This window comes from Tauraco erythrolophus, chromosome 15, assembly GCF_009769465.1.
Source record: "Tauraco erythrolophus isolate bTauEry1 chromosome 15, bTauEry1.pri, whole genome shotgun sequence".
Lineage (NCBI taxonomy): Eukaryota > Metazoa > Chordata > Aves > Musophagiformes > Musophagidae > Tauraco > Tauraco erythrolophus.
Genome location: NC_141479.1, coordinates 1,550,942 through 1,564,117, shown reverse-complemented (window position 1 = coordinate 1,564,117; position 13,176 = coordinate 1,550,942). Strand labels below are relative to the sequence as shown.

The window sequence follows — 13,176 nt, the reverse complement described above, 5'->3', positions numbered from 1 at the left end:
TGCAGGGGCACCAGGGTGATGCAGGTAGCACTGGGGCAGGGAGGACTGGGACAGGTGCAGGGGGACTGGCGTGGGGCAGGGAGCACTGGGGCAGAGGCACCAGGGTGATGCAGATGGCACTAGGACAGGGGCAGGGGGACTGGTGTGGGGCACCGGGGCATCAGGGTGATGCAGGGGGGACCTGCACAGGCGCAGAGGGACCGAGGCGGGGCGGGGGGCACCGGCGGGTGCAGGTGAGCCGGAGTGGCGGGGGCGACACACGCAGGGGGTGAGCAGGGCGGTGCCGGGCCCCGGGGCGGTACCGGAGGGGGGGGGGGAGGCGGGGCGGGGGGGGGCCGGCCCGGTGCGGCGCGGCCCCACGTGCGCGTGACGCGGGCGGGGGCCGGGAGCGCGGCGGAGCGGCGGGGAGCGGCGGGGAGCGGCGGGGAGCGGCGCGGGGCCATGCAGCCCCCGGCGGCCTCCCCCGGCCCCGCCGCCCCGGCGGGTGCCGAGCTGCTGCGGTGGCAGTGGCGGGAGGTGCAGGCGCCCTGTCTGGTGGCCGCTTGGATCCTGGTGGCCAGCCTGGCCAAGATCGGTGAGTGTGTGTCCCCCCCCCCCCCCCAGCAACCCTCTCCGGTCGCCCCGGGGCTCCGGGAGCAGCTGCGCCCACCCGCGGGGCGGGCAGGGTGGGATGCGGCATCCCCGGGGGACGCGGGAGCAGCCGGGGCGATGGGACCACCGGACAGCGGGACACCGGCTGGGGACAAACGGCCGGAGCCCGGCTGGTCCGCGGCCTCAGGTGGGCTGCGGTGGCCTGGCACCACCCCGGCCCCTTCCGTGGGGTGACGAGCGGTGACGAGGTGACAGCGCGGGGGCCCGGGCCCGTTTTCACTGCGGGGGATGGACGGGTGGGTGCAGAGGAGGGACGGAGTGGATGGAGCCGTGGAGCTGAGCAGAGATGTCCAGCGAGGATGTCCCATGCCCTAAAGGCTGGCACGGCACACGCTGGAAGCCATTTGATTCCCTTGGTGGTGCCGGTTTTGGGAAAGATGTCGCCCTGGTAGACTGGGGACAGGTCCGTGCCCCTGGTCCCCTCCAGGGGGTCACCCCAGATCCGTGTGGCCTCAGGCTCTTGTGCTCCCAGGAGCCAGGAGGAGGCTCCACCACGAGAGGCTGCGTGGGAAGGTGCCAGGAGGATGCGCACGAGCTGCTGCAGGGCTGTGCCCCCCACCAGCACCCTTGGGTGGGTGCTGGGGAGGGGACACCCGCGGGTGGGTGCTGAACAGGTCCCCAGGGGCTGGTCCCCTGCAGCATCCCTGCTTGCTGGGCTGGGTCCAGTGGACGAGACCGTGACCTTGAGGCAGGTCTCCTCCTTGGGGACCCCGCCGCGGGCACGGCCCCTGTGGCAGGGGGCGTGGGCACCCTCTTAGTTTGGAGATAGCTCAAGAAACGTGGGTTCAGAGTTAGGCAGGGGAGTCTCCGAGCAGCTGGGGACCAGCAGCAGGTCTGGGTACACGGGGGACAGGTGTGACCACCAGCTTGGCCTCTGCCTGTCCTGAGCATGATGGAAACTGCTACCGTGGACCTCGTGCTCCTCCGTTTCCTTGGCCTTCTCCTGAGGGAGACCTAAAGTGTGGCGAGGAATGAATTAACGGGCGTCGTGAGCTTAAAAATACCACCCTCTGCAGCTGTGCCAGCTCCTGCTGCCGAGCGTCCCTCCTACCTGCAGAAGATCAGCGAGACGATCCCTTTCCCTGCCTCTTATTTTCTTCTCCGACATCTCCTCGGAGCTGCTTGCCGTGCGGGTTTCCCTTCACCCTGGCAGTGCCGGTGGGTGCGGGGGTGGCACGAGCCAGCGTCATTCCCAAGCCCCCAGCCCTGCCACGCTCTTCCAGGCCTGAGGTGAGCTGATGGCCTCCCTCCCTCTCCATCTGGGAGACACAACCCCAATGGTGGGTAGCTCGGGGCTGCGTGGCTCAACGCATCCCATGGGGCTGACGGATACTCGCGGCCCGGGGCAAGGAGCAACACCCGGACCTGGAGACAGGGCTGCAGGCAGCACCCTGGCAGGGGGGTCCCCGGACGTGGCACGTGGCTCCACACACACAGGGCCCCCAGGAACCCACAGAGGGGATGGAGCTGAGGATGTCGGAGAGCGGAGGGGGAAGCAGCGGCCACAGATGCCGGGCGTAGGCTGGCACAGAGGAGCTGTGGCGGTTGCGGCACTGGGCTGCCAGCTCACAGCCCTGTGACTGCAGGGGAGGAAGCGGCCCCATGCCCGGGTGATGGGGAAGTGACACTGCGGGCTCTGTTCTCGGTGGCGGTCATGATGCCAGAGTGCCCCGAGCCAGCAAACACCCGGGGCGGGGGAAAAACTGGCTTGGGTGTTGCCTTCCTGCCCAGCCAGGCATCATCCGGGCTTTGCTGCCTTTTCCGTACTCGGTCAGGGCCCAGATCTGCTTGAACGGGATGTGGGGAAGAGGGAAATTAAGGAGCAGTGAGAAGCATTGCCCCAAACCTGCTCCTCACCCACGGCTGCCCCATGGGCAGGGCTTTGCCAGCAGACGGGTGGGTTTTCTACCCAGCAGCATCCCCATGGGTTGCAACCCTCGCTCCTTGTCCCTTGACCCCTTCGCTTGTGGCACCATCAGCTGTCCCCGGCTGCTCATGTCTTGGTTTCGGTGTTTCCAGGAGCAGGTTTTGACCTAATCCTGTTTTAGGGATGCCTGAGGGTGGATTACGGCTCCGAAGTTAACTCCCGTGTGGCTAAGTCACCGTTGCTGTGGGAACCTTTAATGCTGAAATTCTTGACTAGTGCCTGGAAAATTAGAGCTCGTTCCCTCGCGGCGCCGAGGAGCTCGTGTGCTGCCGTTCACTCGGGAAGGCAGCAGCATCCTCCGCCTCAGCCAGGAAGGATTTTTGGACATGCAGGGTCTTTCCCATCGATGCCGCTCCCTTCTTTGCCCAAGTTTTTGGCTCTGGGACAACCAGGAGCCATGTCCCCGTGTCCCCATAGCATCTCTGTGGGCCCTCCTGGGTCTCTCCTTCCAGCCAGGGCATATTTACGGAGCACGGGGAATGCAGATGGGTTGGCGGAGCAGGGATCTTGGCAATGCTCCCGAGCGTGCAGAAAGGGGCTGGACGCCTCGTTCCCTTTCTTGAAAACTTCAGAGCTTTGTTGCCGTGGGCGGGGAGCGGTTTCGCAGCGTGCCGCAGGCGCCGAGCGAGCGCCGTTCACCCACTGGCGCTGCCTGGGCCGGGCTCACGTGGGGCCAACGGGGCTCTGTCGCGCTCGTGCGGTCCTTCAACAGGAATTTGGCACGGTAGGATGGCATGGCCAGGGCTTCCCATGCCAAGGAGTCAAGCACAGGTCAGCGTGAAGGTCTCTCCAAGAGGTAAAGTGGCCTTTAGCCTGCACGTTCCGTGGTGGGCTCAGAGATGTTGTCTCTGTTCTGGAACCAGACCTTTGACATTGAGTTGTCTCCTCTAATTCAGGGCTCAGCTGCAGTGAAGGAAAGAAAATCAACTAAGGTGCTAGGAAAGGAGAAAGGAAGAACGTCAGGAGGTCACGACCTCAGTGCCCGGGGTGTCCACATCTCAAGGACTGGTCCCAGGAAGGAGAGAGCTGGGCTGGGACAGGTTCAGAGGTTCTCCTGACAAGGGCATAGAGGCATGGAAAGCTACTGATGAAGCACTGCCTGTTCCTGGACTCATCTCCAGGTCCATGCTGCTGGAGACAGGACCCTGGGCTGAGCAGACTTATGGTCTGTCCGTGGGGGTTCCCAAGGAGGGAAGGAGCAGAGGGTCTGCGTGTGATCCCAGCAGAGCTTTCCTTCTAGTGGGATGACTTGGCACAAGCAATGGGCACCTTTAATCCAGCTAAAGGGCTTTAGGGACCGGGGTTTGGGTTGGCAGCAGGGCTGGGCTTGCAGCCAGGTGATGGCTCAGAGGCTGCCCTGACGTCCCTCGTACCTGCTGTGTGTTCAAGGACAGGGCTGGCTCTGGAGGAACCCACCCTCCAGGAGAAGGTTCCTTCGTCTGATGGCCAAGTCATGCTACAGAGCTGGGCGGGATGTCACAGGCGGTGGCAGAACTCAATGCTGGGGGGGAAAAACCGCTTTTGAGGACCCTCAACAGCCTTTCCCCAAGCACTGCCCAAAATATACAGCACCCTACGCTAGGGAGGAGAAATCCACAGGGATGGGGGGTTGCCCACCTGGAAGCTGGACCGATTTGGGATTACACAAGTCGCCCTGGCCCTGGGGACTTGGCTGCCTGGAGGTGTGAGTCCCCTGTGCTGACTGGCATGACATCCTGCTGGCTTGTGCCACGGAGCTGATGGATGAATACCAGGGCATACCCTGCTTGCTTTAAAAAAAAAAATAGATCCTATTCCACAATCCAAACCTTTGATTGTTCAAAGCATCTCTAAAACCTGCAGCTCCTGTTTTTTTTTTCACGCAGGTAGGTTAGCTGGTGCTCTGGCTGATGCTGCAGTGGTTTGCATGCTGCTCCGTCTGCCGGCTCAGACGGCTGCAAACAAGGTCACCCCGTCACCAGGGCCGGGCGTCCTCGGCTCTGAGCGGGGTAACGTGTCCCGGTGAACCAGGACGCCTGCGCTGGAGCAGCCACCGGCATCGCTTGTGACACCGTGACCGCGCTCGCTGGCTGCTGTTATCCGTTAAAGCACGGATGCTGGAGGCCAAGGAAAGCGAAACGCCCGGCTGCTTGGCTTGTTGGGCAGTGGCTGGGGAGGAGATGGAGATCCCAAAGGGTTGGGGATCTGAAATCCTGACCTGGGAACTAGCTGGAAGGTTCTTCTGCACACACATGGCCACGAAGCACCTTTAGGTGCTCCCTTGTCCACCCCAGGGTCCGTCACACGTCGGCCAACCCTTCCGCGGAGCCTCTGGATCTGGGATGCTCTGTCCTCATGCCCGTTTGGCTGACGCTTGCTTTCTTCTTTTCCTTCTAGTTTTCCACCTGTCGAGGAAGGTGACATCCATCGTCCCGGAGAGCTGCCTCCTCATCCTGCTGGGGCTGGGCCTGGGTGGCATCGTGCTGGCTGTGGCGAAGAAAGCTGAGTACCAGCTGGAGCCCAACATGTTCTTCCTCTTCCTTCTACCTCCCATCGTCCTGGACTCAGGCTACTTCATGCCCAGCCGGCTGTTCTTCGACAACATCGGCGCCATCCTCACCTACGCGGTGGTGGGCACCCTCTGGAACTCCTTCACCACCGGCACCGCACTCTGGGGGCTGCACCGGGCTGGCCTCATGGGTGGGTGCACAGGGCTGCCCTGCTTGGACCACATCCCCAAAAGACGGCTCGGAGGGTGCGAAGCACCCTCAAGTTCAGAGCCCACTGCCCGGCCCTGCTGTGGATTCCCAGGAATCAGGGCAGGAGCGGGGTCCTGGCACCCTGGGAATGGTGCTCTGGCAGGACCGTCAAGCGTGCAGGACGCTCAGCACCGGGCTGACTCATGTCTTTGCTATTTTTGTTACCGACCTTGGCTGGCTTTGCCGGCTCACTGCTGTCCTTCCCTGTCCTCTGGCCCTTGACTGGCCTGGGCCGTGTTTTGAGCTCTCCTGAGCACCGAGGAACCTCCAGGTGACCCGAGGTGGGGCTGCCGAGCCTCCTTCGGTGCACATCTACTGGAGGGGCAGCAATGCACCTGGGGGGATGTCCCAGCCCTGCTCCCTTCGTGCTGCAGCAAGGATGTGCTAAACCTTGCTTCGCCGGGGAGACCCCGGAGGTGTGGGAGCACCCCTGGGCTCAGCCCACTGCACTCCACATTGGGATGCTGCAGCCAAGTCACCGGAGCAGATGAGGGTGAGAGGGGCTCTGGGGCAGATGGTCCACCTGAGCTTGGTCCTTCTGTCCTAGCAGATCCAGGCGTTGAAGCTGGGCTGATGGATTTCCTGCTCTTCGGCAGCCTCATCTCAGCTGTGGACCCCGTGGCAGTGCTGGCCGTCTTCGAAGAGGTCCATGTAAATGAGACCCTCTTCATCATCGTGTTTGGCGAATCTCTCCTGAACGATGCTGTCACCGTGGTGAGTTGGAGCTTGGGGAACCCTAATGTAGATGCTCAGGATGGGTGGAGGATGCAGGTGACATCCCCAAGCTGGGAGCAGACCCATGCCGTGCTCCCTGTGTCCTTCCTCTCTCCTGGCCTTGGGGGATTTTGCCTGCTGAGGTGAGCCATGCCACTTGGCAGATGTGGGGCAGGTGATGCCTCTTCCACAGGGTCCATCCCACCCACAAGGGCAATTCCCTGCCTTCCCCAAGGGATTCGCTTTGCCTGCAGGTGCTCTACAAGGTCTTCAACTCTTTTGTGGAGCTGGGCCCAGCGCACATCCGTGCCACAGACTACGTGAAGGGGGTAGGTGAGTATGTGCCCCACCAGCCCCTCCGCCTCTTCCTCCAGCGTGGAAGTGGGGGGGGCAAGCACGGGTGCTGTGGGGTGGGCACTGAGCACCACAGCTCTGTCACCTTCATCCTGGTGCTCACATGCTGGCCGCCATCATGGGATGCTTTGGTGGGGACTTGGGTGGGAGCACAGGGCTCGGCCAGCCCAGCGTGGGATGGCCGTGGGGCACAGGAGCTGGGCTCGCTTGTGCATGGTGCAAACAAATCTTCTCCCCCCACCAGCCTCCTTCTTCCTGGTGAGCCTGGGGGGCACGGCCGTGGGGCTGCTCTTCGCCTTCCTCCTGGCCCTGATCACGCGGTTCACCAAGCGCGTGCGCATCATCGAGCCGCTCTTCGTCTTCCTCCTGGCCTACGTCGCGTACCTCGCTGCCGAGATGGTCTCACTCTCCTCCATCCTGGCGTGAGTACTGGCAAATCCCCTGGAGTGGGAGGTCCAGGAAATCAGGGGTGCTGAGCAGCAAGAGGTGGCGAGCAGACCCACTCCTCATCCCGCCATAGGGTCATGCCGCCTCCTTCTGCCCCTCTGCAGAGTCACCTTCTGTGGGATCTGCTGCAAGAAGTACGTGGAAGCCAACATCTCCCAGAAATCCCGCACCACGGTCAAGTACACCATGAAGACACTGGCCAGCAGCTCAGAGACCATCATCTTCATGTTTCTGGGCATCTCGGCTGTGGACACCTCCAAGTGGGCATGGGACACAGCACTGGTGCTGGGCACCCTCTTCTTTATCCTGCTCTTCAGAGCTGTGGGTCAGTCTACTCAACTGTGTTTCTGGCGGGTAGCACCCAGCCTTTTTCGTGCCGAAAAGTGGCATCCCCCAAGAAAGGCTGGGGCACGAGGCCAGCCATGGCTCCTGTCTGGGCTTTTGCCCCATCTCCAGGGGCAGGCAGGGCTCTGCCGGCATCCTGGGCTCTCCTTCTCCATCTTCCCTAGGTGTTGTCCTCCAGACCTGCGTGCTCAACCGCTTCCGTCTCATCCCTCTGGACAGGATCGACCAGGTGGTCATGTCATATGGTGGCCTACGCGGGGCCGTGGCCTTCGCCCTGGTCATCCTGCTGGACCCGGCAAAAGTCAAAGCCAAGGACTACTTTGTGGCAACGACCATCGTGGTGGTGTTCTTCACTGTCATCGTGCAGGTGAGGGTGGGCCAGGCGGGCACTCGGGGACATGTGCTTGGGGCAAGTACCTCTTTTCAAGTCACCTTTGGTCCTCGGTGCCTCCTGGCACCCCATCCATCACCAGGCTGGCGTGCAGGACCACCACGGCGAGGGTCATGGTGGTGGGGCCATGGCCCATGTTGTTTCCCTGTTGGCCTCTTGTCCTGGGACTGGCTCCAGGAGCAGCAACAGCATATGCCTGGCCAGGCTGTTCTCCTTACAGAGCTGCTGGTGGCTCCTGGATCTGGGGTTCCTGTGCCCCAGGAAGGGGAACTGTGCGGTGGATGGATGCCAGCCTTGGGGAAAGGGGACTGGGCGGGTACGACGTGGTCGCTGCCTGCCAGGACACAGCACCGTTGCCCAGGTCCTGGGCACAGGAGGTCGGGTTGGTAGGGACGTGCACAGCCGGCACAGCTACTGTCCCTGGTCACTTTGTGCTGCTTCTGCTCCCATGCCCCAGCCACGCACCCTCTCGCCCTTCCAGTCTTTCCCTTGCCTTCTCCTGCCGTTCTAGGGCCTCACCATCAAACCCCTGGTGACGTGGCTGAAGGTGAAGCGCAGCGACCACCACAAGCCCACGCTGAATGAGGAGCTGCATGAGCACGTAGGTGCTGGCGCCAGAGGCTGCCCGGCTCCCTGCACGGCTGGCGCTGGGCAGGGGTGATGGCACAGCCTTGGCACCCCAGGGCACCCGCAGCCTCACCACCGCTCTCATCCTTTTCTCCTCCATCAAGGCCTTTGACCACATCCTGGCAGCGGTGGAAGACATCGTGGGACACCATGGCTACCATTACTGGCGGGACAAGTGAGTGTCTCAGCCAGGAGCCTCTGCTGGCCATCCGCTGGGTGGGGGACACGTGCCAGCCCTGGGCACATCGCCGGGTTCCCGCTGGAGGACACCAGGCAGCAGGACCGGGAAGGCTGTATGCCTGTCCATCAGTCCGTCTGGAAGGAGACCGTCTGGCTGCTGTTGTGCAGCAGACCAAGCTCCCAAAAGCATCCCAGAGGTCGGTCAGGCAGGCGCAGCCGGGGATGCTGCGAGACCCGGCGTCGCTTTGCTGTGCTGGAGCTGCCGGGAGGCTGTGGGGCATCCGTGGCGATGACGATGGCCATGTGCCTCCCCAGGGATGGAGCTGCACTGGGTGCTGAGGAGGGAAGAGCCCAGTGAAAGCCTGGGCAGTGTTTATCTGCAGCTCAGCGACAGGAAAAGGATGCGAAAAGCCTGTTTCCTGGAGGGGAAGTGCTCCAGCGTGACAGCCCCGCTCCCACCCCCATCATCTCCCGCAGACCTGCTGGTCTCCAGCTTCCCCTTGGGCAGGGATGAAGGGCCAGCGTGTCCCGTCCCGTCCTGCCCTCCCTGGCAGCATGTCCCTGGATCCTGCATGCCCAGCCTGCTCTTGCCATGCTTTGGACACTCAACCTTGCGTGGGCAGGGGGCTCTGGCCAAGGTGCCCCGTGGGAGCTAAACTACCTGTGTCTTCGTCTCGTGGCAGGTGGGAACAGTTCGACAAGAAGTACCTGAGCCAGCTCCTGATGCGGAAATCTGCCTACAGGCTGCGGGACGAGATCTGGGATGTTTACTACAAGCTGAACATCCGCGATGCCATCAGCTTCGTTGACCAGGTTGGGGCACATGGTGGGAGCCGGGCAGCGGGATGGCCCTGACCGGAGCTGGCTGGCCAGGGGTGGTGGTCCGCCCCACATGTGGCCGTGCCGTGTCCCCTCTGGCAGTGGGGACCCAGCTGGGCTCGGGGGGGTCCCCGCTGCCCCGCTGCCAGCCTTGCCCTTCCACCTCCCAGGGTGGCCATGTGTTGTCGGCCGCCAAGCTGGCGCTGCCCTCCATGCCCAGCCGCACGTCCATGTCGGAGTCATCGGTCACAAACCTCCTGTGAGTACGAGCATCCCTCCAAGCCCCTGGGCAGACCTTGCCCGACCCCCGCAGCCACCCCGTTCCCCTGGGGCTGGCAGGGGGCTCACACGGAGCCCAGCATCTCCATCTCCGTCTCTTCCCCAGGCGGGAGAGCGGGAGCGGCGCGTGCCTGGACCTGCAGGTGATCGACACGGTGCGGAGCCGCCGGGACAAGGAGGACGCGGCCATGCACCACGTGCTGCGAGGGAGCCTCTACAAGCCCCGCCGGCGGGTGAGCGCTCCCCGGCCGCGGCGTGCGGCTCACCCCGAGGGTAGCAGCACCCGCGAGAGGAGCAGGGATGGAGGATGCTCCGCGGGGCCAGCTGGCTCACCCTGTGTCTCTTTGCCTCTCCCTCGGCCAGTACAAGGCCAGCTACAGCCGTCACTTCATCTCTCCAGATAAACAAGAGCGCCAAGATAAAGAAATCTTCCGGCAGAACATGAAGAGGCGGCTGGAGACCTTCAAGTCCACCAAGCACAATGTCTGCTCCTCCAAGAGCAAGGCCAGGCTGAAGGAAAAAGGCAGGAAAAAGGCAAGCGTTCCCAAAACGCCTGCTCCCTTCCACCCTCTGAGATCGGCCTCCCCAGGCTGTGGGTGTTGGGGTCCTTTGGGGTGTAGGTGAGGTGCTGCGGGGCACCAGCAGCTCCGGAGCCAGCGGGGAGAGCGGCTCAGCTCAGCTCAGTCCTGCGTGTGCTGCGCCTGCGGGTGTCACGCGTCCATGTGTCCCCACCACAGCGGCACCGCCGTGGGGCAGCTCTTCCCTAGGCAAAGCCATCCCAAACCCCACATCCCAAGAGCTCTCAGCGTAAAAGAGCCTGAACGTTGGTGCAGGTCCAGGCTCAGGAGCGTGGCCTTAAGTCGAGCCTTAGGTGTCTTCTGTCATTTGGAGGCTCCTGAAGCCGTTGCAGCTGAGATGTTTGTTGTAGGGCCATGAAGATGCAGTGTCTAAGGACGTCTGCTGACTGCCAGCTGCCATCTAGCCAGGGTGGGAATCTGCCCATGCAGGGCCACCTGGGGTGGGGTTAGGGGTTTGCACGGGGCAGGTCCCAGCCAATCCCTCTTCCTTCGCAGAAGAACATCTCTCTGACCAGCGAGGCGCCCAACGGGAAGACGCACAGAAACGTCCCCTGGCAGGAGGCGGGTAAGGCCGGTGGCAGGCGAGGTTTGCAGGTTCTGGCAAGGGGACCTGGTGGGGGGGGATGGAAGCAGCCCACTGTGCCTGCCCACTGCCAGCTCGGTGGCACAGCAGCACCCAGGGTTCCTTCTCCCATGGGTGCAGTCCTTCCGCCCCACCGGATGCCCAATCCTCCAAACCAACTCCCTCCCTCTGGCTGCAGCTCCTGTCCTGGTGATGGTCAGCTCAGAGGAGGAGGAGAGCGATAGCTCGGAGACGGAGAGAGAGGACGATGAAGGGATTGTGTTCATCGCTCGAGCCACCGATGAGGTCCTGCAGGGAAAGACAACTCCTGGTAGGCGCCGGTGCTCCCATGCCAGGGCAGCTGCCACTGGGTAGCTTGTCCTCCCTCCACCTGGGGAACAAAGTTGCCTTGGTCTGGGCAAAACCAAAGTCAGCAGAGCATGAATGACAGGATCACGGTTGTCTGTGGCTCCGGAGGCACGGCAGAGCCTCCCTGGTGGCTCCTGTGTGCCGGGGCCAGCTGGCCATTCAGTAGCAGTTGGTTCTGCAGTGTTTGCAGGGCTCAGGGAGAGCAAGAGCTGGGCAAGGTCCCTCTCACTGTCCCTCCTTCTGCATCTCCAGGCAGCCTGGACGTCTGCCCCAGCCCCTGCATCATCCCACCATCACCCACCTTGGCAGAGAAGGAGCTGCCGTGGAAAGGAGACCAGGCTGATCTGGCTGTTTACGTCTCGTCGGAGACCACCAAAATCGTGCCGGTGGACATGCAGAAGGCGTGGAACCAAAGCATCTCCTCCCTGGAGAGCATCGCTTCCCCGCCAGGCATCGAGAGCGGACCTCAGCACAGGAGATTCGCCTGCCCCGTGCTGGAGGAGCAACCCCAGTCGGCGAGCCAGGCGATGCCGGAGCAGAGCTCCTGCTTCCAGTTCCCCAGCCACATCTCGAAGAGCGGCCGGTCGCAGAGCGACAGCAGCCCGGATGGTGCTGAGCAGCAGGAGCTGCAGCCTTTGATGGCCACGGAGGAGCAGGGCAGGATGGTGCCCACCGCGGAGCCCCGGTGGCTGGTGTTCAACAGAGCGAGCCACCTCTGAGGCAGACCGTGGACGGGGAAGGGGCCGGGGGTTGTGGACAGGCTGCGACCCTCTGACCGCTGCGCTGTCTTGCGTTGTAAAGCTTGTGCGTGTCTCCATAAACTCCAGGAGTGGCAGGAGAGCCCAGTACTCCTCCTGGAGCTGCGTTCCAAGGTGGGCTTTGCCCATGCACCTACTGATGCAAAACCAGTCGATAATTGGGCTTTGTGCTGCAACAGCAGGTACCAGCCCCTGTCCACCTAGGGAGGCACACACCCCAAACCTTTCTCCCTCTCTGGTCCCAGCACATCTTCACAGCGCTGGGAGGCCAGAGATGTTCCTCTCAGTGCTGGGATCTCAGCTGGACTCGATCCTGTCGTGGCTGTGCTGCCCTGAGGTGTGTGGGTGCTGGTTAAGCAGCCGTGGCTGCTCACGGATGTAGGAACATGAGCTGATCTCCAGCCCAGCTGCGAGTAGGAGACCACCAGGGAGAGGGCTGGGAGCGGCGACCAGTGTACAAGAGCCCATCCACACCCAGAAACCGAGCCGTTGGCTTCAAGGTGGCTACAGTGCTGGTTCCTCACAGCATGCCCGGAGCTCAGCCAGGAGGCCGGAGATGGGCTCCTTGCCGCGGCAGCTCTGCATTCCCCCAGTTATGGAGGTACCTCCAAGGCAAGGCCATGACCTTCTCAGGACTGGGAGCAGCGCTCCTGGGGTTTGGCTCCACCAGGAGCTGGATTAGTGAACCTCTACGCACAGGAACTCCTCTAGCAGCCAACCTGCCGTGCCAGCCTCACGGCTGTTGTCTGGATGTGTTCCCAACAGCTGTGGTGTTGGGAATGTGTCCTTGGCATTCATCTTGCCCATATCCCAGTCCCTCCAGTTGCCCGAGGCCCATCAGCTGGGAGGGCTGGTCATGGTACAAGGAGCGGAGTGAGCAGCAGGTATGAATGTACATCAGGAGCAGGGGTGATGGGTGAGAGCTGAGCACGTCTTCAAAGGTCTGTCCCCACCACCGCCCTCCCATCCACCTCTTGTCCCTCCTGAGAGGGTGGTGGGACCCGGTGGCAATGGCCCACCCAGTGCATTATTCCTGGTGTGACCCCCAGAGCCAAGAATTGCTCCCCAAAAACTGCTCAGCCTGCAAAAGCCCAGCACGGCAGCTGGGCACCGGCAACGTGGGAGGGTTGGGGATGCTCCTCTTGGGGAGGAACGGGGAATTGGGCCGTTAATGCCCCACAGCAGGTGAATAACCACCTGTTCCAGCTACGTGGGCGTGCTGAGACAGCAGATGCCAAGGAGATATGAAGATGCACTGGATGAGTGAGCCCAAGGTGGGGCACGTGAGCTGGCAGTACCCCTGGTACTGTTGGCAGGGCTCAGCAAAGGCTGCTCTGCTCTCTACCTGTCCCACCAGATGAGCATGAGGTTTTTAAAAGGTTTTTATATAGTTTTGCATTTCTGGTTTTGATTTCTGGTATTGGGCCATACTAAATC

The 13,176-nt window shown here is 62.6% G+C and overlaps 1 protein-coding gene across 2 annotated transcripts; it reads left to right on the top strand.

The window, feature by feature from the left end:
* Positions 1 to 441: 441 nt before the first annotated feature.
* Positions 442 to 11,700, top strand: SLC9A5 (solute carrier family 9 member A5). 2 transcript variants are annotated; one of them, XM_086620732.1, is made up of 16 exons: positions 442 to 574; positions 4,955 to 5,257; positions 5,867 to 6,030; positions 6,285 to 6,363; positions 6,629 to 6,806; positions 6,936 to 7,156; positions 7,341 to 7,543; positions 8,079 to 8,168; positions 8,299 to 8,369; positions 9,058 to 9,187; positions 9,364 to 9,452; positions 9,579 to 9,705; positions 9,836 to 10,006; positions 10,546 to 10,615; positions 10,812 to 10,943; positions 11,234 to 11,700. In XM_086620732.1, exons 1-16 carry the CDS (start codon positions 442 to 444, stop codon positions 11,698 to 11,700), a joined length of 2,628 nt encoding a protein of 875 aa, XP_086476858.1. The 2 variants fall into 2 exon arrangements, with proteins under 2 accessions (XP_086476858.1, XP_086476859.1); XM_086620733.1 differs by having other exon boundaries at positions 5,864 to 6,030.
* The last annotated feature ends 1,476 nt before the right edge of the window (positions 11,701 to 13,176 follow it).

What these genes read in the sequence shown, in the direction of transcription:
- SLC9A5 (XM_086620733.1), top strand. Translation starts at nt 442, where the DNA reads ATGCAGCCCCCGGCGGCCTCCCCCGGCCCCGCCGCCCCGGCGGGTGCC. An exon ending in CCATCAGCTTCGTTGACCAG is followed by an intron (nt 9,188 to 9,363) that starts GTTGGGGCACAT and finishes TCCACCTCCCAG; the next exon opens with GGTGGCCATGTGTTGTCGGC. An exon ending in CGTCCCCTGGCAGGAGGCGG is followed by an intron (nt 10,616 to 10,811) that starts GTAAGGCCGGTG and finishes CTCTGGCTGCAG; the next exon opens with CTCCTGTCCTGGTGATGGTC.